General features: G+C 36.4%; 2 protein-coding genes across 6 annotated transcripts in view; one reads left to right on the top strand and one right to left on the bottom strand.

Moving 5' to 3' along the window:
• The window catches only part of LOC126763001 (kelch-like protein 5), a 157,061-nt gene that overhangs the window by 18,729 nt on the left and 112,147 nt on the right, over window positions 1-26,185 (bottom strand). The window lies entirely within an intron of this gene.
• Window positions 6,630-26,185, top strand: part of LOC126763003 (kelch-like protein 5) — a 106,040-nt gene continuing 86,484 nt past the window's right edge. Inside the window, exons 1-9 of one of the 4 annotated variants that reach the window (XM_050480155.1) lie at window positions 6,631-6,803; window positions 6,920-6,999; window positions 9,277-9,450; window positions 9,517-9,874; window positions 9,951-10,322; window positions 10,396-10,694; window positions 11,249-11,450; window positions 11,860-11,955; window positions 12,023-12,580. In XM_050480155.1, the coding sequence (XP_050336112.1) occupies window positions 9,299-9,450; window positions 9,517-9,874; window positions 9,951-10,322; window positions 10,396-10,694; window positions 11,249-11,450; window positions 11,860-11,955; window positions 12,023-12,235 (1,692 nt within the window). In that variant the 5' untranslated portion in view covers window positions 6,631-6,803; window positions 6,920-6,999; window positions 9,277-9,298 and the 3' untranslated portion in view covers window positions 12,236-12,580. Of the gene's footprint in view, window positions 6,804-6,919; window positions 7,000-9,276; window positions 9,451-9,516; window positions 9,875-9,950; window positions 10,323-10,395; window positions 10,695-11,248; window positions 11,455-11,859; window positions 11,956-12,022; window positions 12,581-26,185 lie in introns of those variants that run through there. The other 3 variants (XM_050480154.1, XM_050480157.1, XM_050480156.1) reach the window with 3 other exon arrangements.

The raw sequence follows: 26,185 nt of genomic DNA, 5'->3' as shown, positions 1-26,185 counted from the left end.
ACGGTAACTTTAGCAATAGACCAAAGCCGAGTAAACGGAAATTTTTTTCTGAGTCGATGAGCGTTGGCCTTATCACAAATGAGGAAAGAACCTCATACAAGTGCTCCAAAATTAGCTTCCTTAGCGGAGAAGTATTTAGGGAAAAATTCGGATCCAGAAACTGTGCGGAATGTGCTGGCGAAATACAATTATAATGGAAGAGTCGGGAGGAAAAAACCTTTTGTAAGCAAGGTCAACAAACAGAGACGGATCAACTTTGCCAAAAAGCATATTTTTAAAGATTTTTTCTTCTGGGAAAATGTTTTATACACGGACGAAAGTAAATTCAACATGTTTCGGTAAGATGGGCAGTCATAAGCCTAGCACAGAGCTTAAATAAATTAACCTACGGCCAACTGCGAAGCATGGCATGGGATCGGTAATGGTATGGGGCGCGATATCCGCTAGTGGACCAGAAATAATGCATTTAATATAAGGCAATATGAATAAGATGACTTAGGGGATGTTCGAGTCTCAATCACTGCGGTAGTATCGCAAGGCATCATATTCGACGCCAAAATGTCGCAATATAAGTATGTATGTATCAGCTGAGTATCTGCAATAAAACAACACTGTCGCAATATTGCTGCAGTTATTTGCTTGCTCGAACATCCCCTTATTTGAACTTTTTGAAAGCGAATGCGAAGGAAAGTGCTCCGAAATTGGACATTTGGAGATTTTATATTTTACCAGGATAACGATCCTAAGCTTACATACGTTGCTTGACATGCTTGAAATTCTGCCACAATTCCCCCATTTGAAAGTAATTGAGCATGTGTAGCATTATTTGAAGCAGAAATTAAATAGTCGCCACATTACGAAGAGATCGGAGTTAATAGCAGCCTTGAAAGAGGAGTGGAACAATATTCCACCTTTCTTTTTCCGTAAATTGGTGGAATCTAACAACAATTTTAAAAACAAAACAAAAATTATTGTCGTCTTTCAATTTAAATTTTTTGTATTTAAGTTAAAATTATTTTATTCATACTGTTGTTATAACTTTGAGCCACTGTACGTGCTGTTAGGTCGTGACGATCTGTTGGCGATTGCCCATTAAATAAGAGATCTCTAATTTCAGCTCATTGTGGATTGCACGTAAACGTAATAAACAAATCAGCTCGGCCGTAATGTCGTACGTATGTAAGTCATTGCGCCCTGTGCATATTCGTGCATATGACGTGGACTTCCAGTGTATGAAGATGGCAAAATGATTATTCTTCCGAGATCGTTCACATTTCCATCGTTGTTAATGACAACACGCAAATGTACATACATATGTATGTATGTATGTATTTTTTGTACGTAAGTTTTGCTGATTAAACCGAATAAAATTCAATCGCTCAGTTTCAATCTTTGCATACATACATACATACATACATATGTATGTACATACATATCTACAGCATCTGATGAAAAAGTCGTCGACAGTGCAAAATATGAGTAATCTTATCATCAAAAATGCATTAATTCATTGCGCATTTTTATTTGTTTCAGATCCTTCAATGAAACAATCCAACCAAATATAAAAATAAAATATTTCCCAATAGATTTGATGTAGTTTTCACTGACCATTCAAAGGATTTATCATTTTGACATTAAAATGATACACATCCTCTCCGTGCCAAAATATAATCGGATATTGTAAAGCATCATAGAAACGATGCGTGTCAGAAACACGTTGTAAGTTCGAATTCCTATGTTGCAACACAATATCACGCGACTGAAACTCATCTCCGACAATAACAATGGCAACTTCATCAATCGCAGAAGCATTAAATCGCCTTGCGAGCTCCCCAACAGGAGTTTTATCAGCTCGAATGACAATTTTATAATCATCCGACGGCATACGATCATGGGCTATTTGAAACAATCGAACCAATTAATTTTCATGGTGGAAAAAATTTTGTAGGCGTTCAACAATTTCTCTTCTCACACTTGAACTGATATAGCAACGACGTTCTTCGCTTTGCAATGTTCACAAATACAGACATTAATCTAATATTAACTGATGTATTATGTATTATTATAAATGAATGCTCCTCGATTCAAATTTCCTAAAACACCTGTCCTATTTTGCAAAATTCTTCTACGTTTAGTACGTTGTCGATCAATTAAATCCCTTTTAAAATGCTGCACATCATTTTCCTATGCTCTCCTAACTGCTACCTGCGAAACCGCACGCGAACGTCTCCCAACATTATCACGTTTTGGTGGCATTATTCAAAATTACAATTCAAAATCTGCAAATCTGCGAATAACAACTTAAAATCCACTTAAAACAATAATAATTTTAATTTCAAGAAACAAAATTCAATCGAGCATAAAAATTGATAAATTTGCTAATATGCAATCACTTGACACGACAATATTCCGTTAAATTCTTTGTTTCGTGGCGTCTTATATCATAGTTTCGCGTATTTAATTTAATATTGAAAATAATTAAACAATGTTAACTTTTATTTTAAAATTTATTCGGTCTATTCTGACTGTTGTTCAAAAAATTTAAACAAAGAGAAACATGTTTCACTTCGTATTGTATATTTTCCTCTAAAATTCTGAAAATTTTCTCGCCTTTATCAGAGTGGTACAGTTTAGCTAAATGTTAAATAACATTCTCTGTCTAACTATAACATTCTCTGTTATATGTATTTCTTAGCAAAATTTTCATTGAATGATCAGCTCTGTTCACGCGCCACTGTTAAAAGTTCTCCTTTTGAGCTATGTACATAGCTGTGGGGAAACACGCTCTTCGCATTTTGTTAGCTTTTGACAGTTCACATGCTTGTCCGTAGTTGGACCTTCTCTATAATTTACGTTCTCTAGGTTTACTGAAAAGGCTATTTTTGGAAGGAAATTTTGCATGTGTAATAGTATTTTGATCCAACTGTACAATTATAATCGGTGGCATAAATATTTGCCATATCAATTCGTCATCTGTAGCTTTAATCAAATGGTTCTCAGCCGTGTGACTTGGAGCAATAAGATACCAAGATAAACAGCACTTTCTTTGATAAGTTGTGTTCAATTGTCAATAAACAACTAAAGATTTCCTTATATTCACAAACTTGTATTGGCTAGATGAGTCTACGCTCCCTCCTCCATGCACGTCACTGGACGACAATACACCACATTAACGCGATCCACACAAGAAGACACCACACAGGAAGACGCATCTACAACCCATTATTCAATACACCATACAACTAGGCATATTCACCACCCAGCAGACCTTAAAAGGATCAACTCGATCGAAATTTCAATTCCCGTTTCTTTCATCACAACGTTCTCCTGCGGTCAGTAGCAGCAGTATTTTGTCCGTCATGTGAAGTGAAACAAGTGAAAAGAATTGCGGAAAACTTGAAATAAAATTAAAGAGTTTTGAAAAAGTGAAATTATAATTGGAATCTGAAAGTCGAATATTTAAGAGATAAAAATAAAGAGTGAAAATTTAATTGTGGACTATAAATGAGTATATGTATGTACGTATGATCTTCCGAGTTATAGTGACAGGCACAACGGATTTTTAAGAACCTAATATTTAGGGGCTAGGTCAAGTTTTCGCTCAAATTTATCTATTTTTGGCTCAATGATACACTGTTATGAGTAAAACACGCTCTCTTATTTTCATTAGGATAACTCTCATATTGGCCGATATATGCGGTACCAAGTCAGCCGGAAGTTCGAAAATCTTTATATTGGGTATTTGGGGGCTAAGGGAAGTATTGATCCGATTCAATCCAATTTGAACATACACACGTACCATTGTCAGGGAAATACTATCCCTGAATTTCAATTATATATCTCACACATTCACCGACATTTTCGATCAAAGGTCAACTATAGGCACCGTTGTCTAAATATCGGGTACCTAGCGGCTTGAACATTTTTTTTGGATTTAAACAAATTTGGGATAGATAGCTCACATTATAGGCATGATTATTTGTGCATAAGTCTTGTGTCGTTATATTTACTGCTACTTGATTTGTGTACTGGAATGTAAAAGTGAAATTTAAAATTGTGCTATATGGGAAGTACGCTCGATTATTGGTCTCGAGATATGTGATTTCGCCAAAAAGTAGGTGATGCTCTTGATGTTCTCCCAAAAAACTCTTTGCTAGAGTATGTATGATATCTAAAAACTTTTGAAGAACCATTTTCCAAATTGATATTTCTTTGCGAATTTTATTTTCAAGTTCCTTGTCAATAGTATTAGTATCATTTTTTTTCATCAAATTTTTTTTTTTCAAAAATTCATACACAGCACTTCCTTCCGAAGAGCCACTGGAACAACTGTGTTGTTTAACTCTTTCTGATAAATGCTTTCAAACTCGAATTCCCGTACACCAAACATTATTCCTTTGTGAAGCAAATAACCAGAAAGTTGACAATAGACAGCGTCTAGTATGTTGGAATAACACAATCAAATACGATTAAGTGGCCTATATTTAGAATATAAAGGTCCTGAAGGCTGTAAAGGCCCAATATCAAGAATTTGAAATTTTCAATTATCACTCAATATTTTTTTCCAGAAGTTCTTCAAGTCAGAGAAGACTTGTCGTACACATTTCCGAAAAATGTAGAGGTCTGTAGTTCCTCCAAACCCTCCGCTCCTATGTGTGTGTGTCACGCCTTATCAAAAAGGATAATTTTAGAAAATGTATTTTTATTTTTATTAATATTTTTTTTTTAGGACAAAGGTGTTCATTTTTCGAAATTATAATTGCGAAACAATGGTAAAATATTTCCCTACAAAGCCATGTGACAACAATATCAATAAAAAACTAACACATAAGTAGTTCTCGAAATGGCAAAATATACTTCGGCACACAACTACATAAATTTCTACTGAAGCGTTTTTAGCCACGCCTTTTGCGTTCCGGTGAAGCGAACTTCGCTGCTTTCATATATGAGTTACCCATACATACATATGTATGTGACATGAGAGATCGTTCAGCAGATGTGCAACGGACTTCATGCGAGCGCGACAGTTCACCAATCACAAACCAGTATGCCTACAGTACGCTGCAACATGGTCAGCAATGAGTGGGAAATCGATTTTAAGTTATCTTAAGTATCTAATTTCAGTGAATATTAATAACAAATTACGTAACTGATAAACAATTTCTATGGCCTTCTACCGCCATTTGCGCGTTTGAGTGATATTCATATACATATAAGGCAAATACTCTTAACTCTTTGATCTTAAAAATTTTAAATATTTTATAAGACACTGATACTGTACACCGAAAAATAAAAATTATTTTGAATAAAAAACGATCGAAAATTAAGATACCAATCGAGTTTGAGCAATATTTGAAGCAAAAACTTTTTTATGACAATGTTTGGAAACACTCAATTTTGTTAAATTTAAATGTAAATCTTTTGAGAATTAATCTGGCAGTTCAGTGATTAACCCAGGCCTATGCTTATCAACATTTATTTAATTAAGCCAGTGGCGTAGCTACAACTTCGGGCGCCCGGGGCCAAGCATGTTCTGCCGCCCCCCTTTATCTACCTACCTGCAAGTTTCATGAGGTGGTTCGAACAAAAGTGAATTTTTACAAAATATCTTCGATATTAAGTATACATATAAAATTTAGGAACTAGAAGCCACGCAAATTCTGAAGTATCAAAATTCTCACATTAGGTATTTTGAGGAAATTGATAGTAAATTTACAAGACATCTTATTAATAGCAGTAGAAAAACTCCATTTTCGCCCTATATCTTGTACACTTTTGACACAATTTGCAGGAAGTTTTGCCCGAATTGGAGTTTTTAAATACCATTTTTGAAAATTTGGATAAATAAAGGTATTTGTTACATTCAAGGCAGAGGGTAACTGTGAGAGTGACACGTCGCGACGACAGAGTCAAAATAAAGATATTGTTTTTTTGTCACTTCTACGTCGCAATGTGTCGCTCTCACCCTATGCTTCAAATGTGACTATGAAACTATGGAATTTTTTGTCTGTTCACGAGGGTTGTTTTAAATGTTTCTTGAAAATGGAAAAAAATCATTCAAAAAACGAATCCACGCTCGTACTACCTTAAGCACGAAAGTCGTGACTGATTCAAACATTTGTTACTTTAGTGTATATATTTGTTACTATAGTAGATAATTTAAATCATTTACATTAAAATCAGTATATTATAACAAAGAAGCTGTTATTGTTTATGACTTCAGATAAATAAAACAAAAAAAGTTTTGTTGAAGTATTTTTCTGAATACTAAAAAAAAGCGAAGATCGTTTTTCTGCCCCCAAGACGTTGTGCCCGGTGCGACAGCCCTCTTCGCCCGCCCCCCCTAGCTGCTCCACTGAATTAAATTCAAAACAAAAGTCATTAGCTAAATACTAAATACTTAAGTCTAACCTGTTGACGGAGAGTGTATGTACATATATATAAATCGCGTGATAACTCAGCACCGTTAATTTCGTGTGAGCCACCGCTTGCCAGACGGCGCCAGCGCAACTCAGGCTGTGATGATTTTGCTTATTGTGATTGAAAAGTGCTGAGTTTGTTGTATTGTCGGGAACTAAAGTGACTCAAGAGAGTAACGGCGTGACGATCGCTAGTTTAAAAAATATTTTAGCTTCATTAAGCTGTGAGTCCCCAAGCAACTTAGTTCAGTTTTCGTTAACCAGTTGTGTTGTAATAAGTGTGTATAGCATAAGATCCCAATATAATACATACATATACATAAGTGTTGAAAAATTAGAAAGCAGAAGTTGTATTGTTGTTGTTTATTATTACAATAAAACGGGGTAAGTGTCAAATTAATTTACGCATTTCTAGTGAAGTACAATGTGCCAGTCAGCTTTTCGGATCACATAACAACAACAAATTTCCAGTATTTACATATAAGTATTATTGTTTGCAGAACTTTAGCCGGCGACGCGTTGTTTGTTGTTAGTTCTGCTGATAGGACAATTGAGCGAATAAAACTTTCAAGCCACCTAAGTACGTAGTGCTGCCATAGTGTGTGAATTGAATTTTAAAAGGAAAAATATGGACATACATATGTATGCATTTACTTGTGTATATTAAAAATAATGAAAGTTTATAGTTTAGGTCACAGTATACTGAGGTATAGGTCCCCCAAAGACAGGGGCCGCAAAAAATACTATTATTTTTAAATCGTCTTGTTTTGACGCGAATATTACAAATCCGTGAGCGAAAAGTGCACGTTTCAATAGTTTATGAACAGTGGCTCACAGCCAAAGTGATGAAATCATATAAAAAGTACTAAAGAAAGCATTACCTGATAGCTAAATTCATTTTTTAAAAACTAGAAATGGCACTTAACAGCGGCTGATACATATAAACATTTAATTTATGCTCTAAAAATTCAGATTTTTTTTATATATTTTATTTAATAACAGCAAAAACCAAGCCTTGGTTTAAAATTGCACCTCACAGCGAAAATGATGCAGTAACAAACCCAAAAATACACTTCAAGGACAAAAAAATTTTAGTTGGATTAATATCTTGCGAAATACCCCTTACTATCCATAATTGCTGTCGTACGTTTCGGCATGGATTCCACCGATTTCTTTGTATAGCTAGAAGCAATTTTGTTTCATTCTGTTTGCACGGCGTTTTTCAAGCGGCTCGAATATATCCAAAACTGACCATATATTCTCAATTGCATAAAATCTGGAGACAGTGCTGGTGTTCTTACAATATGTGGACAGTTCCAAGTAAGCCAACTTTGATACTACTCTGTATTTAAGTTTCGGATCATGATCTTCATGGTAACAAAAATTGTTGGAAATATTTAGTTTCGCACCACTTTGCAGCAAATTTCGCTTCAAAATGCCCAGAAACATACTTTTGTTCATAATACTATCGACAAATTCCAAATTCCCGACATGTGCATCCCCACACCATTACATGTCTTCTACCATGTTTACGTAGCTTCGCAGATTTTCCGGATGTAGCTCAGAATTTGCTTGCCTCCACATATAGGCTCTTTCCATCCGATCTAAAGAAGTTGAATTCTCATCATAAACATAAGTATATACATATACATATACTTATGTACATATGTATGTATATCGGTATTCCAGAAGCTTTCACTCTTTTACTTGCGTATGTCCATACATATGTAAACGTTCGCTTGTGAGCTTCAAAATTACACTTCGATTTTTAGCATTGCTGTGTGGTTTATTTCGGTCTGTGCGGCCATTGAAATCAGCTCCCTGAACACTCTTCGTATGGTTGTCGGATGATTTTTTTCGCGAAATTTTTCCGCTTCGTTGCTTAAAGCTGGAGTACGTAGATGACCATTTTCGCGCATTTCGCACTTTCGTTTTACATACTTACATATATTTTATTAAGAGCCGATTTTTTTACTCGTCTATGAGCTTACATTGCGAACATGTTTTTACTTACAGATTGCAAAGAATAAATAATTTTATGGTTTTTTTTTTTTTTTTTTTTTAATTTTGCATATATTAAGTAATCAATAAATTAGTAACATATTTTTTGTTTCGCATCATGAATTTTTACTAAGCGTTTTCTCATTTCGCTGCTGCATCATTTTAGCTGTGAGATATTAAATGTATTCAACTTAGTTGCTTCTGTTCACTTAGCTGTAATTACACTAAACATTAAGATATGTACACATATCCGAATTTATAGAGCGGTTTAAAAGAAAAACATTTTATTTTGAAAACTGCTTCGCACTCTCACACCTTCGGCCGCGCTTAAAAAAAAATAACCTTGGCCGCGGTGTTTATAGTTCATTCGCACTTTTTTCGGCTCGCAAAAGAGCTGTGAATACCCCGGTGTTGGATTGACTAGTATTATTATTTTTTGAAACACGGCCAAAGGCCTCCAATATAAAAATGGAATTCTATGCGAAAAACTAATACCGAATGATTTTGGGTGTAGATTGGAGAAAGGCTATTTCAAGTATAACACTTCTACAGAGGTCTCATAGCGCGTAACTAAATACAAGAGCGAGAGATCTTAAGGTTACTAAGACAATTATTTTTTACTTTCCACCATTAGAAGTACAGGAACGTTCGACTAAAAGCTGCGATAACTACAAATAAATAACTGCGGTTAGCATATTGCCAGGCATGGAGTTCAACGCGCCATCAAAGTTGTCAAGATAAGAAGACAGTCACTGATCGGACGCAGATTTAGTGTACACCGGAAAACTTGGAAGAAAAATTCCAAGTGCTTTTACTTCTTTGAAATATTTTAATCAATATATATATTTTATTACAGAAGGAAATTTAAGTAACTAGTAATGGCCATGAGTTCTTCCCAAACACTTGCTCTTCAGAGAAATTCCTGTGAGCAGAACCGTTTCATGGAGAAATTAATGACGAAAATATGTAGTTTCTACGACGAGCAGTCTCTAATCGATGTGACATTTAAAGTGTCAAACCCAACGGCTCTGTAAGTATTACCTTGTCCGCAGCTTACATAAAATTATATAAATTAATATTTATAATTGTTTTTCAGTGTACCCGCGCATCGTTTGATACTCGCAGCAGCGAGTCCTTACTTCGAGAACCTTTTCAATGGCAATCAAGGCACTAATCCAGTCATCGAGATACATGATATCGATAGCGATATTTTTGAGCATCTAATAACCTTTTGTTACACCGGAGAGGCCCTCATTACCGTTAACAATGTCGCTGCCATGCTAAATGCGGCAATCGTTTTGCAATTGGACGATGCCATAACCAGTAGTGTGGACTACCTCATTACACATATCGATGAATACACCTTGCAGGCTGCTTATGCGCTGGAACGTAAAACGAAATGTGAAGTTCTTAGGCAGAAAATCATCGAATACGAGACACAGAACTTCATGGAGGTGAGTCTAAACATACACGTAATGTGTCACAATAACGGCACCTGTGTAATTTAAATTTTGTTTCTAATAATACTAGATCAGCCGAAGCGATGACTTTTTGAATTTTGATGTAGAAAAATTGCAACGTATTCTGGTATCTGACAATTTGAACATAACCCGTGAGGAAGATGCCTTCGATGCCATACAACGCTGGTACAATTACGATGTTCCTGCGCGTCAAGAGCAACTGCCACTTTTAATAGCTTGTCTCCGGCTTACCCAATTCAATGTGGACTTTCTGGTGACACAAATACAGCCGTTGCCTGGATGTGAGCTACTGGCGTTCAAGGCGTTATCGTGGATCAGAGAGCCTACAGCACGGCCAATGATAAATATGCGATTTACAGAACCACGTGGGGTCAGTACTACATATTGTGATGAGAAAACAATCCTAGCGCTTTGCTCGAAGGTAAACACATACTGTGGCTTATATTCAAAAATGATAATTTTACATTAATATACTTACAATATATTTGAAATAGGTGAATCCCAAACTGCTGCAATATAACAAAACTGAGGATAAGTGGGAGGAATACGCGAGTATAAAAATCGATTACGGAGAGTATAGAACTATTTTAAAGGATGGTAGTTTATTATTTATTGGCGGTTATAAAGGTGTTGCCACATATAACGTCGTCCGCAGCTGGAATATACGAAATAAGACATGGCAGAATTTACCCGGCATGATCCAAGCAAGAAGGTCACACTGCGTTGTCGAATTAGATGATAAAATCTACGCGATTGGTGGTTGTAAGGGTGGAGTTTTGTCGTCGGTGGAAAGGTGAATATATATATCTGTAACGAATTACCTAACGATGGCCATTGTGAGCTTTAACAATTAAAGGCTGACTTTAAGCTTAACGGTGAAAGCACTTTAGATTAGATGTGTTAGGGTAGTATGGATGGTAAACAAAATAGGTGAAATCTTACGATCTGATTGAATCAGACTTTAGAAAACTCGTAACACTTTAACATTGTCAACGACTTATTTTGAATAATTCTAAGTGTTTTTTAATGGAGGAAGTGGCGACCAAATGCCACTTTTGACGCTTCAGTTTAGAGATATGGGCTATTTATACCCAAGGGTATATTAAGTTTGTTAAGATGTTTGTAACACCCAGAAAGAAGCTTCGGAGAACCTATAAAGTATATATATAAATGATCAGTATTTTGAGCTGAGTCGATTTAACCATGTCCGTCTGTCTGTCTGTCCGTCCGTCCGTCTGTATATATACGAACTAGTCCCTCAGTTTTTAAGATATCCTTTTGAAATTTTGCAAACGTATAAACTGTTAACGTTTTTTCTTGTTTTTCATTGCTTTTGTTTGTTTCCAGATATACGATTTCCGATGGTTGGATATTTGTGACCAGCTTAATTTATGGACGATATGACGCAGGTGCAGTGACCTTGAATGGTAAAATTTTCATAATGGGCGGTAATAATGGCAAAGGGCAAACAATCACCGTCGAATGCTACAATCCGGATTCGAATACTTGGACTTCTTGCGCGAATATGACAGAATATTACTTTTCTGGTGTAAGTTAGATTAAAATATAATTATTAATATTAGTAGAAAGTTCATCAAGTCATGATTTGGTAGAATGAGGAAGAGTCGAAGAACGGTGTATGACACCTTTATTTATGCGTTTAAATATAAACATTCACCTCCTTGGATTTCTTTTATTACAGACGGATGTACGTAACCGGAATTCGTATTCTGTCTAGAGTATTAAAATTTATTACTGAAATACATACTTCCGCTATAATAAGAGATTCCATTTGATTTCACCGTCTTCCCTAAAGTTTTCAAAACCAGCAAAAGCAACTCCGCTTCAATAAAAATTATCAAAATTGTCTAATTAAAAATAGTCACTAATTTATTTAGTCGCCCTCTTAACTCCATTAAAACTAAATAAAACGTTAATTGCTACTTCTTATATTACAGGTAGCTGCACATAAAGGTCACATTTATGTTTTAAGCCGTAGAAATGAGCACAGATCTGTTGAACGTTACGATCCTCAGCTCAACACATGGTCACAGGTACATATATTGAGTTGATTTCCAATCGCTTGATGTCAAACTGAATATTCTTGAAAACATTTCGCAGATTTGCTCTTTGGAAGTTGGTCCTGGTTTGATGACTTGCGTATCGCTAGACAATAAACTATGGGCTATCGGTGGCAAGTCTAAATCTGCTGACAAGTCATGTGTATCAGTTTTTGATGAAGAAAATTTCTGTTGGGTAGAAAGGTGTTCATTACCCGAAAGTGAAATGTATAACTGTTTTGTTGTTCCTGAATTCTTGCTGTCGTCGATGTGAATAAATAATATAATTATTGTTCCCTTCTTCGATTTAACAAATTCCTTTATAATAAATTATATTATAAAAATAATATCAAACTTCACTTTTGCCATACAAAAATAATTGGCGATAATAATAGAAAGGTGAAAAAACAACATTTGATGAAAAAAAAGTAATCGAAATAATTTTAGATTTTTGTGTAGAACAGAAGACAATTACTTAGAACAGCACAAAAAATATAAAATAAAGCTCAGAGCTCAGCGGAACACTGAAGGTTCTCAAGGACCGAAATTATAAAGCTAAAAATAATGTCTGGTTTCAAATAAATAAAGAGAAACTAAGTCGTGTTTTCAATTATAACAACTGTCTTTTTTAATTTTTTACATTTTGTTTTTGTTTTTTTTTTCGATTTTATTTTTATAAAATATTGTTTTTGTGATTATTTTTTTGGTTTTATTAATTTTTATACTTTTGCAACCAGTTGTTGCAGAGTGTTATAATTTTGTGCACAAAACGGTTGTACGTTTTACCTAAAACTAAGCGAGATAGATATAGGCTTATATACATATATATCAGGATGACGAGAAAAGTTGAAATCCGATTGACTGTCTGTCTGTCCGTCCGTCCGTCTGTGCAAACTGTAACTTGAGTAAAAATTGAGATATCTCGATGAAACTTGGTATGTGGGTTCCTTAGTATAAACGAAAGTTCCAGTTCGTAGATGGTAATCAGATCACTGCCACGCCCACAAATCGCTATTAATCGATTAAAGTTCCATAACTAAGCACTAAATTAAGATATAAAGCTGTAATTTGGTAAAGAGAATCGCAGTAGTAAGGGACATCTGTGCCCCGCCCTCAAACAATTTTAATGTACATATCTCCTATACCACTTAAGCTAATACAACCAAATTTTCTGAGTACAAATTTTATGAGAACTTCTACCGATAGTGTGAAAATAGATGAAATCAGAGGATAAGCCCGCTCACTCCCCATATAACGGTACTGTTCAAAACTACTAAAAGGGCAATAAATCAATAACTAAATACGCCAAAGACGTTAAATTTTACCTCCGAGATGGTATGAGAGGTCTTTATTAGTTCGAAAATTGTACGATGAGCGTGGCACCGCCCACTTTTTAGTGAAATCCCAAATCTCGGCACTCGACCAACCGATTTCGACAAAGTTTAGTATATGGCATTCTACTTACATTCTTATGTTACATTGTGAAAATGGACGAAATCGAAGAATAACCACGCCTACTTTCCATATAGCACAATTTAAAATTCCACTTAATTCTTTCAGTTTCCAGTACACAAATCTAAAAGCAATTAATATAACGAGATAAAAACTTTACACGAATAATGTCTTTAGTGTGTGCCCTATGACAAAAATTATTTAAATCCAATAAAAAAAACTGTTCAAGCCTTTAGGCACCGAATGTTTAGACCCCGGTACCTGTAGTTGACTTTTGTTCGAAAATGTCGGTCAATGTTATGTACATATATATATAATTGAAATTAAGGGATAATCCTTCTCTTATAATGGTATGTTTGTATGTCAAAAATAGATTAAATCGGACCAATACTTTCCTTAGCCCCCATATACTTAATATAAAGATTTTCGAACATTGGGTGACCTTGTGCCGCACATATCGACCAATATGTGAGTTACCCCAATGGAAATAAGAGAGCGTGTTTTATTCATAACAGTGCATTTTTACGACTAAAATAGATAAAATTGACCGAAAACTTGATATAACTAATATTAGGATTTTCGAACATTCGGCTGACTTCACTCTATATGATTGGTTTTACACTTTAAAGTATTTTCCTGACTTTGATTCTTGTAAGTTGCAAGAGTATAAATGTTCGGTTGCACCCGAACTTAGCGCTTCCTTACTTGTTATTGTTTTATTTCTATTTACTATGCAAATTACAATTTCAAGGTTATTGGCGAACATTTTATTTTTGTTTATTTAATGTAGGACAAACATGAGGCAAAGATTTTAAAAGAGTTGATTAAGTTAAATTTGAGAACATTGTCTCCGTTAACATATTCGCATATACCTGCATTAAAATGTTACAAATGATATTTTCTTTAATATTAACGATACTTTGGGTACATTGAAGCTATAAAACCCCTCACAGGTGCATCTTTTGTTGACATAAAGGAAAAAAATACCTTTATCTTGATTTTTGCCAGTCGGTTTGTACTTCTTATATCGGCTTTTCAAACAAATGAGCAAATTCTTGGAAAGAAAAGGTCATATGCAAGGATTCATTTTGATAATAGTACATTAATCTAAGTATGTATGTATACAAATTTATTAATTAGCGTTCAGGAAACCTTTTTTTAGCACAAACAATGACTGTAGGTCTAAACATGTCAACTTCAGATTTCTAATTTTTAACCGTTTGTTTTGTTTTTCTTGATCATCAAAACATGTGCAGGAATGTGAAAGAAAAAGAGTTTCACGAGTAGCTGTGGTTTTTCTGCCTCATAGCCTATAGGATTAATAAATTTTGTTTTTTTCTTGTGTTTTTTTTGGTTTTACGTTAATACGAGTAAGGTCGTGACTTTCCTTTTGATTATATAAATATCGTACATGTACATGTACAAGTACATGTGTCATAGGTGTCCTTTTGTTACGAAAACAGTGACGGTCAGTTGTCAGGTAAGTTGTACGTCAGCATTTTTTATAGGGTTGCTTTTTGACTTTGAACAAAGCAAATTATATCCTGAAATGGTCTTAAAACAATTTCGCTTTCTAATAATGCACTTTCTTTAATGAAGACAACCAACCTATCGTATTTGTTAAATTTCTGAAATATTGATTTGTGTGAAAATCCACAAAAAACGTTCAGAAGTGTTAAATTGCCACAACCCCACCACAAGGGATGATGAGCTCATCAAAGATCATCTTGTTGTAATCAAATATCGTTCACATCAACATCCTCCAATTATTTATATTTTTCTCGCTTTACTTAAATACCAACAATCTTCTTTTCGATCGGCGTTTGGTGACTGTGATGGTCAATCCAAAGAAGCAACATGGTTTTCTTGTTTTTGCGTAGAAATCGCGCACTTTCCCCTCAGAAAGTTGGAGGATCACTAAAATCGATTTAAGTTCTTTAACAATATTTAAATTTCTATAAAATAACACGAACCTGTTGGAGGATGGAGTCTGTGTAGAAGTTCACGCAAGAGGAAAGTTCTCTGATCGCCATTCACTTGGGAGTGGCCAGAAACGATTCTTTTACACATGGCTCAAGCAGCTCACTACTTCCGGTCTTTGACCAAGTATCCTCTGGGTAGCCTAAGAACATCCGTTCGAAGGCGAGCTAAAGTGAGAAGGCGAAACATTCCCTACAAGGGTTGTGCGCTGGGTTTGGGACCCGCCACGTAAAAAATCACCCCCAGTGAAGAGCTACAACCAGCCTCGGATGAGAGACCCCCCTTTTGATGACGACCATGGCAAACGAAATAAGGACTACGAATTGAGGGAATGCACCTGGAATGTCCGGTCCCTTAATTGGGAAGGTGCCGCTGCCCAGCTGGTTGATGTCCTCGTAAAGACAAAGGCTGACATCACCGCCGTCCAAGAAATGCGATGGACGGGACAAGGACAGAGACGAGTAGGTCCTTGTGACATTTACTACAGTGGCCATATAAAGGAGCGCAAGTTTGGTGTAGGATTCGTGGTGGGAGAGAGACTCCGTCGCCGAGTACTATCATTCACTGCGGTGAATGAACGTCTAGCCACAATCCGCATCAAAGCGAGGTTCTTCAACATATCGCTGATTTGCGCCCACGCCCCGACGGAAGAGAAGGACGATGTGACCAAAGATGCCTTCTATGAGCGCTTGGAGCGCGCTTATGAGAGCTGCCCCCGCCACGATGTCAAAATCGTGCTTGGCGACTTTAACGCCAGGGTGGGCAAAGAAGGTATATTTGGCACTACGGTCGGTAAATTCAGCCTCCACGACGAAACATCCCCAAATGGGTTGAGGCTGATTTACTTCGCCGGGGCCCGAAATATGGTTATCTGTAGTACTAGATTCCAGCATAAGAAAATTCATCAAGCTACCTGGCTGTCTCCGGATCGAAAAACTACCAACCAAATCGATCATGTTGTGATAGATGGAAGACACGTCTCCAGTGTTTTAGATGTGCGTGCGCTCCGAGGTCCTAACATCGACTCGGACCACTATCTTGTTGCAGCTAAGATTCGCACTCGCCTCTGTGCAGCAAAAAACGCACGCCACCAAACACAAGGAAGGTTCGACGTCAAGAAGCTGCAATCACAACAGACAGCCGAACGATTTTCTACTCGGCTTGCACTCCTGCTCTCTGAGAGCACTCGTCAACAACTCGGTATAAGGGAACTGTGGGACGGCATTTCAAACTCCTTACGTACAGCTGCAACCGAAACCATTGGTTTTCGGAAAGTGCAAAAGAACAGCTGGTACGACGAGGAGTGCCGTGTCGCAGCGGAGAGAAAACAGGCTGCCTACCTCGCAACGTTACGATCGACCACTACACGTGCGGGATGGGATAGATACCGAGAGTTGAAGAGGGAAGCGAGACGCATTTGTAGACAGAAGAAGAAAGAGGCTGAAATGCGTGAGTACGAAGAGCTTGATAAGCTGGCCGACAGGGGTAATGCTCGAAAATTCTACGAAAAAATGCGGCGGCTTACGGAAGGTTTCAAGACCGGAGCGTATTCCTGTAGAACCCCCAAAGGTGATCTAGTCACTGATGCCCAGAGCATACTTAAATTATGGAGGGAACACTTCTCCAGCCTGCTGAATAGCAGTGAACGCACAACACCAGGAGAAGGAGAACCCGATTCCCCAATTGATGACGATGGAGCAGACGTTCCATTACCCGACCATGAAGAAGTTCGAATAGCAATTGCCCGCCTGAAGAACAACAAAGCGGCAGGGGCCGACGGATTGCCGGCCGAGCTATTCAAACACGGCGGCGAAGAACTGATAAGGAGCATGCATCAGCTTCTTTGTAAAATATGGTCGGACGAAAGCATGCCCAACGATTGGAATTTAAGTGTGCTCTGCCCAATCCATAAAAAAGGAGACCCCACAATCTGCGCCAACTACCGTGTGATTAGCCTCCTCAACATCGCATATAAGGTTCTATCGAGCGTATTGTGTGAAAGATTAAAGCCCACCGTCAACAAACTGATTGGACCTTATCAGTGTGGCTTCAGACCTGGCAAATCAACAACCGACCAGATATTCACCATGCGCCAAATCTTGGAAAAGACCCGTGAAAGGAGAATCGACACACACCACCTCTTCGTCGATTTCAAAGCTGCTTTCGACAGCACGAAAAGGAGCTGCCTTTATGCCGCGATGTCTGAATTTGGTATCCCCGCAAAACTAATACGGCTGTGTAAACTGACGTTGAGTAACACCAAAAGCTCCGTCAGGATCGGGAAGGACCTCTCCGAGCCGTTCGATACCAAACGAGGTTTCAGACAAGGCGATTCCCTATCGTGCGACTTTTTCAACCTGCTTTTGGAGAAAATAGTTCGAGCCGCAGAACTAAATAGAGAAGGTACCATCTTCTATAAGAGTGTACAGCTGTTGGCGTATGCCGATGATATTGATATCATCGGTCTCAACACCCGCGCCGTTAGTTCTGCTTTCTCCAGGCTGGACAAGGAAGCACAGAAAATGGGTCTGGCAGTGAACGAGGGCAAGACGAAATATCTCCTGTCATCAAACAAACAGTCGTCGCATTCGCGACTTGGCACTCACGTCACTGTTGACAGTCATAACTTTGAAGTCGTAGATAATTTCGTCTATCTTGGAACCAGCGTAAACACCACCAACAATGTCAGCCTAGAAATCCAACGCAGGATAACTCTTGCCAACAGGTGCTACTTCGGACTGAGTAGGCAATTGAGAAGCAAAGTCCTCTCTCGACAAACAAAAACCAAACTCTATAAGTCACTCATAATTCCCGTCCTGCTGTATGGTGCAGAGTCTTGGACGATGTCAACAACGGATGAGTCGACGTTGCGAGTTTTCGAGAGAAAAGTCCTGCGAAAGATTTATGGTCCTTTGCGCGTTAGCCACGGCGAATACCGCATTCGATGGAACGATGAGCTGTACGAGATATACGACGACATCGACATAGTTCAGCGAATTAAAAGACAGCGGCTACGCTGGCTAGGTCATGTTGTCCGGATGGACGAAAACACTCCAGCTCTGAAAATATTCGACGCAGTACCCGCCGGGGGAAGCAGAGGAAGAGGAAGACCTCCGCTCCGTTGGAAGGACCAAGTGGAGAAGGACCTGGCTTCGCTTGGAATATCCAATTGGCGCCACGTAGCGAGAAGAAGAAACGACTGGCGCGCTGTTGTTAACTCGGCTATAATCGCTTAAGCGGTTTCTACGCCAATTAAGAAGAAGAAGAACACGAACCTGTTAGAACTCCTTTTGAATGGATCATCAAATATAACTCTTCATTTATTTTTATAAGCGAGTAAGCTGCTTAAAATGCTTAGCCATATGCTCTTCAATTTGCTGTTGCTGTATTTCGTATATTTGATATATACATATGTATATAAGTACTACATATATTTACTATATACCATACACCACCATATGCATATTTTGTTTATACCCAATTCTATTTTGAGACATTGCTGCTGCAATAAAATCAGCATATCTCCAGCTTTAATGTAGCCAAGAGACACATTAAGGCGGCAAACAGAAAATGTCATCTCGACTTTCGCTGATATTTAAAGTCTGAAGTCGATTGTGTTCTATAAATAAGATACACGAACATTATACCACCCACACATGACAAGATTTACTAGCTACTAAAATACTAGATACACCCCATCACTCTTTGATTCAAGTGCTTAAGAGAAGCGTCGATTCGCCTTCTGCTGAATAAGCCGGCATAACTGACGTGCAATTTTTTTATCATGAACGCCAACAACCAAGACTTGGAGTAATATTCTTGAAGGCTGTTTTTTCCGGCCGCGGCTTGTAACGGGACAGAGGTAACAGTTTGAAATTAGCATGAATATGAACATTCTCGGAATCAGGGCTGGACATCCAGTAGCATGACGATTAATATATTCAGATATTATTATTGTGAAAGTCTGCAGTGTGTACGTCACACAATATTTTCGCTCATCAAAATCAGAGGCAAACAACGAAAACATAATGTTTTCAGCAATATAATTAAAGCTCCATATATTTATTGCTATATTCTTATCGAAGATGAATGTTATGAAATCTGCTTGTCACAAACAATGTTCACAGACAAACAAACAAGTCCTTCATACTCAAAGTGATTGAAGGATATATGAATTTCGAGACGGCACCATTATCTATTTTAAAACTCGAGTATTTTATTAGTATTTAAAAGAGTGGGTGTATTTCTCCATAGTTTTAGTTAGGTAGGCTCAAGTAGCGATAGTCTTTATTATAGGGGTACTAGAATTGTCAGTACCTTTTCATTGTGATATAAATCCACTTGAGAGTCGAAATATGACTCATTTAAAAACCCTTATAATCATCATAACCACTTCTGTAGGAAATATTACACCCTTATCGTCATACAGTTATATCAATGTGGGTTCCAAAAATACGAATATTTTTTTATCTCTGGTAGTGTGGAAAATAGTATCTTACTCTAAGAAAGTCTCTCCAAGTATGAACTCTTAATTTTAGCGAGAAGTTCCTCTTTACAGTTTTATATTCTTTTCTTATTATTAAACAGGAAAACATATCTCTCTCCAACTACAGGCAAAAATATCTTTGTTCATAGATTTTGTAGGAAATTGAATGCTCTACAATAAAGTCTGGAACGATTTTTTCGTGTAAAATATATTAACAGTTGAATTTAATTTATTTTAACGCAAAATATTTTTTTCTTAAGAATTTAATGAAAAAAAGTTGTTTTAAATTGCAAAATTAATAGTTTTGTAGGAAATTAACTGCTGAACACAAAAGTCTTAATTTAGCGTCTTGGATTCCAATACAAAACGTTGCACTCTACAAAAAAGGATTAAAATTTTTTTGTTTATGTAAACATTCATGCAAGGTACTTATACCTTTTGTGTTGCTCATGCGACATGGTGGACTATATGAGTATATAAAAAAAAAAATCATTAAGAACTCTTTATTGAATTGAAAATTTTGTGTCAGAGTATTCCAAGTTGTAGATTCATAAAATCGTTTTAATAATAGAACAAGAACCCCATATAAAATATGTGAGAAGTTTGGGCATGGTTGAAATTGAAAATAAATATAGACAATCTCTCTATTTTCAATCAAGCATACCCTATCATCCCCAATATAACCGATGTTGCTGACAACATTTAACATAATTGCTAGTATAAATTTGTTAATGGAAAGGTAACACCGACTTTATTATCATTTACTATGTACCGTTGTGCAGATAACACCTATATTATATTGTTGCGTATACGCATCGGTGCCTCTTGTTAAGATCAACCTGAAACTGATAAGAAATTCCTGCCACACGTAATAATTTGGCACCAATATCCAAGTGTTTTTTGCATACATGTACATACATACATAAATCAATGTGTTTAAAGCGGTTCATTGCCTTTGGATTGTTGAACATGAACGTACATTTTATTTTTGGGCTTTGGGTTATACCTAAGTAACTAAGAAATTGTTAAAGGGAATATATATTTGAATTGTTTCCTCTTTTCTTTATTACCTCTGGTTATCTTCATTTCTTCTGTGTTTTCTATCAAATGTAAAATTTTTTTAAGCAACCTTCCAGTGGATCCTAGTATGCGTAGACTATAATGGATAAAATTCGTTCGAATACAAATCCATTATATTGATTTCTTTTAAGGGTTTACTTACGACCTCCAACCTTTACTCCAAATTTTAAAGCATACTACTACTTATACTATATGCAAGTGATTCGTCTCTCAGACGCTTTCATAAGTTCATGATTTCATTACTTTTGTGCAGCCTAAGCACGTGAAAATACGGTTCTAGCTTTAACGCTTGCAAATACTTAGTATAAAATTCAATCCTGCAAGTATATCACAAAAACTACTTGACCAACCATATTTGATATATGTAATTACATTTGTTTCACGCTTTGGTTGAGTTTACAAATATCGTACGTATGAAGTTGTTTTACGAGGTAGTATACATATGTGTGTATTTATATATAAGTGAAAAATTTCGAGTGCCATCAAAACACACCAGAATAGAGGCTGGCAATGCAAAATACGTTATAATTCTTAGAATTCGCTTTTTCATGTTGTTGCAGTGTCTGATGTGTGGAGAATTTCCTTTCAATGGAAAACTTGAAAACTTATTGTATATTTTGTTTTGTACAGGTGCAATGACAAAGGCTCTAACATGAAATTTTGTGATAGTTCACCCAACTTATAATTCAATTTGTAGATTAAATTTACCTTGGAATTTCTCTTAGTACTATTGTTAGTCATTCCTTTACGCATGCACTTATTTCCAAGTATGCCTCAAAATTACAGCGAATATCACGAGCTTAGGAATAGTTATCAGTAAAAACATATTTCGTGATAAACCACAATACAATGCTCATATTGGTTGAACAACTGAACACTATATACGCAGACTCCAAAGTTATTACATCCTTTACAGGTGAACTTTTCTATACGATAAAATTGATCGGTCAGATTGTATGGATCTTTAGTAGCCCAATCTGGTGAATATATCTTATATTTTTTTTAAGATGAAATATTTCCTTAAGAGATATACGCAGTTAATTTTATACATCAAAAAACGTAAGCAAGTGATTTATACAGTCTATAGTTAATTTTAACATGGTGTACCACATGATATACAGCATTTTACGCATAATTTTAACAGCGTATACAAATTTAATATATTTTTATGAAAAAGGAGGAAAAAGTACATTAGGGTGTCCACAATGCTAAATGATCGGAATCTATTTCTTATAAGTTATATGCTGAAATATATATAATGGGTTGTTATAAAAGTCTTCGGACCGACCGTATTGTTTATTCTTTTCTTAAATTATAAAAAGTGATACTGCTTTGACCAATATCCTGAAATTTTTTTCGACAATTTCAGCGAAAATATAATAACAATGAAAATTAAGAAACGTTAGGGTGAAGAGCTGAATGAGAGGGAGAGGAGGGCTCCAACAAAACAAGCGCAGTTACTCGCGTGTATGGTACACGCAAGGAGCTAACTATGAATTTTATAAATAAAGAATTGCTGAGTTCGGAAGGAAGCGGCAAAGCTACCACATTTATTTTTCTTGAATTTTCCCCTTCATATGTAAAACTACTTAACTGTAGTAGGGAACTTATACATTATATGTCTGAAATATGTATGTATATTTTTATTTTAGTTAGGTTAAAGCAATTTATAATACACAGTAAATAATTAAAAAGCGTTTAAATTCTTTCGACTACCTTTATTAACTATCTCTATACGCGATAAGGTCCTGGCGTATGGTAATACCACAGCTCTACAATGTACCTCCACTTACCAGCCGTCTGATTTAATATCCTTTTACTGGAATCGCACATACATACATGCAGTTTGCTTCCGGCGTTTTGCGTAAAGTCAAAAATACATAGTACGAGTAATTGAATTTGTTTCTTTCTACAGCCTGAATGATGAAAGTGTGCTTTTCGGAATCACTGTTTTAAAAATAGCGAAAATACAAATACCTATAAAGCTCTGTTGGTAGATGTTGTTGTTGCGAATAGTGAACGCTTGTAAAAACAAAATATTTAAATTTTTTCTCACGGATTGAGTTGGTAATTATTTTTCATGCAAAAATATCTGCACTCATGTTACAACTTCAGTAGTCCACGTTGGAGAAGAAACACACACTCCAAATATGGAAACTGAAAAGCAAAACAAGCAAAAAAGCAAAAAAAAAAGCGCTAAATACCCTTAAATGCAGCTGGAACTTGATTTTGATTGTTTTGTTTGTATGGCAGACTCTTGCTATAGTGATCCGATCTGAATGATTTGTTCGGAGACTGCAAGCTCGCCGATGAAGTCTACTATTTCGTCTATTGATAGAATGGAAATGTTTCGTGGACAAAGTCACGAGTCAACGGAGGTTTACTGGAGATATCTCTTCCAGGAATAAAAACAACTTTCAATGTAGTCATTTTCACTATCGACAGTCTGCATATGCTAGATCGTGAAGTACTGTCGCGCTGTCTTCATGGTAGCCGTTTTCAGAACACCGAGGCGATATTCGTAAAACAAATTTTTGTCAGTTACCATAGAATGAGAGTAGTCCAACCACCTTTACATTTACTATTTTTTTTGGAGGAATAACGCATACATATGTATAAATATGTATCGCACACCTCGTAGATAGGTGCAATGTACATTGTTCGACAAATATCAAACAAAATGCATGAATATTTTATTTTTCCATTAAATTGTTATTGAAATGGGTTGACACATATAAATATGTATGCACACATGTATGTAGATATGTACATAGTAGTTCACCATTCGAAAGAGCAAATAGCGACGGTGTGGATGGATAATTGAATCTATCATTTCACTTCGTTTGCGCAGATTTTAAGATGAAAAATGTCGAAATAAACCTATCAACGGCCGAGATTGCATTTCAAATAAATTAATTTAAGTAAATAGTGACCGCTACCTGGAATATTAAATATTTCTGAAGTCTTGTAATATTCCCATTCGAGGCCCTGGTCTGGCCAACAAATACTAAGACTCTTTTCTTTAGGTTATGCAAGGAGATACTAACTGGACTTTCAGTGGGTGACTCGGTAAATATCATCCGGCATCCAGTCAGAGGTGTAGATAAACACCTCAGGTCTTGGGATATTAGTAGCACGGGCATACCATTAATATTGATGGTGGACAAACCAAAAAGCTTCTATAACTAGGAAAAACCGAAATTAGTCTCATTGTAGGCATTATTGAAGGGCACCTGCTTGCCAGCTTTCTAAAATGGGCGCTAGAACATTGGTTTTTCGAATACCGAGTCATCAGCCGACTGAGAATACTCCAATGGAAAAACTTGTACCATCTTTGCGACATAAATAGTTTTGCTTAACCCCGAATTCCCGAAAGAAACAAATTTTTTGTAAAAGATAGGAAATAAAAATCAAAACTTAGGTTATTTTAACTTTTCACAAATATATATTGAGGTTGTGTGAAAAAGGTGTGAATTCAAGTCTTATAGATCTCTTCATTACTTACAATTTCGCCATATAGCTTTTTTCCATGCGTTTTGTAGTTTTGCGGGAAATCGAGATAAATTGCTTTTAAAAATTCAACCACACCACCCGTCTACCTCTTCCAGATCTCAGACCCCCGTAAATTATGTTTCTTATATGGCAAGTTAGCTTATCTTTTGACTGGTAGTTTTGATATCAAGTCTTCAAGATTTCATGCAAATCAAAATGCGTGATTTCTATTACACTTCCTGCTTTACTCGGTACTCGTTAGCCACAATTCAAACATTATCACACTGTGAAGCAGTAAAACTTTATCTCGTTTAATTAAGCAATTTTTTGTAACGTTAACTTAAAGAGGAGCTGCTGTGCTCTCTGGTGCCCTAGGACACTTCTCCTAGCTTATTTTCATTGCTAAATTAAGCGATAAATTCAGGCGCCTCCTATAGTGCTCGCCTCGTGCTATAATATACCTCTGGCCTTACTATCGCTTTAGTATTGCCTTACTATTGTTATTGACTGCTATTAATATCAACCCCAACTTTTAACTGCGTGCAGTGTGCGCAAGGTCTGCGACCATAGGGCAGATATGTTATGACCAGCCGACAGCCTCCTCCATTCAAGTCACATCAAACCGGCTTGCATGTGGCAATACCACGGTCGTTTGTATGTATGCGTAGGAAGATTAACAGTATATTTATTGAGTGTTTATGCGTGTGTGAAGGTTTACACGTGTGTTATTTGAACTTAAGCTTAGCGATATTTATTTCTTTCACATTTAATGGAAATTATGCGAGCGGCCACTTTGTAGCATAATTGAGCTCTTGATCCAAAGTGCTATGCCGGACATGTTAGTCACCGTTGGAGGATTATAACTTTAATAGAGACGGCTGGTGTTACAATTTCTTCACATAAAGTACTTCTTCTGATTTCACAAAAAAAAGAATATCAACTTAGGAATGGAAAATAAATGTATTGAAGGAATTATGTAATATCAATTAATAAATATGTACCACTCCTTCGGCGTTTGCTGGTATATTAATTATATTCTGAACAGGGTATATTAAGTTCGCTATGTAGTTTGTTACACCGAAAAAGATAAGATAAGAAGATAAGTTGATTTAACGATGTCTGTCTGCCTGCATATACGCGAAGACAGTAGTCCCTCAGTTCTTTTTTCTCTAAATTTGTCGGAAGACATATAGGATTACTAAGGCTTATAGATGCCATGCCAACTGATCGATCAAAGTTAAGTCCATGTATGAAAAACGTTTTTATTTGACGAGTCATCTTCACGAAATTTAGCACAAATTATTCTCCAAGGCGGTTCAATCTCTGAGGACATTGTTCAGATCGAGTTATTATAGGATATAGCAAAGAAAGTGACTGAATAAAATTAAGTTGCTTTAAGGAATCTTTTGTATTTCTCGGGGGTTTCATAACTGCGGTGCAATCAAAGTTAACGTTTTTCTTTTCTTGTTTTAATAGGCCCTTTATTAACCTCTTCCATATGCCGTAACCGCAATATCACATAACAAGAGTTTAGCACCGCACATACCTTTTACGTAATCAAAGCAAAACCTATCATTTGCGCAAGAAATAATAGCCGTTCGTTCCGCCACTTCTCCGCTCGCTAAATTTAGCTAGTGGGTGAGTTACGAACAGTATATGTATATATGTACATAATTTAATGCTGGTGAGGATTACTGATTGACTTTCTACTTCGTGTGGTCGTTTGTTCGAGGT

This window comes from Bactrocera neohumeralis, chromosome 6, assembly GCF_024586455.1.
Source record: "Bactrocera neohumeralis isolate Rockhampton chromosome 6, APGP_CSIRO_Bneo_wtdbg2-racon-allhic-juicebox.fasta_v2, whole genome shotgun sequence".
NCBI lineage: Eukaryota > Metazoa > Arthropoda > Insecta > Diptera > Tephritidae > Bactrocera > Bactrocera neohumeralis.
This window is presented reverse-complemented; position numbering and strand designations above follow the sequence as displayed.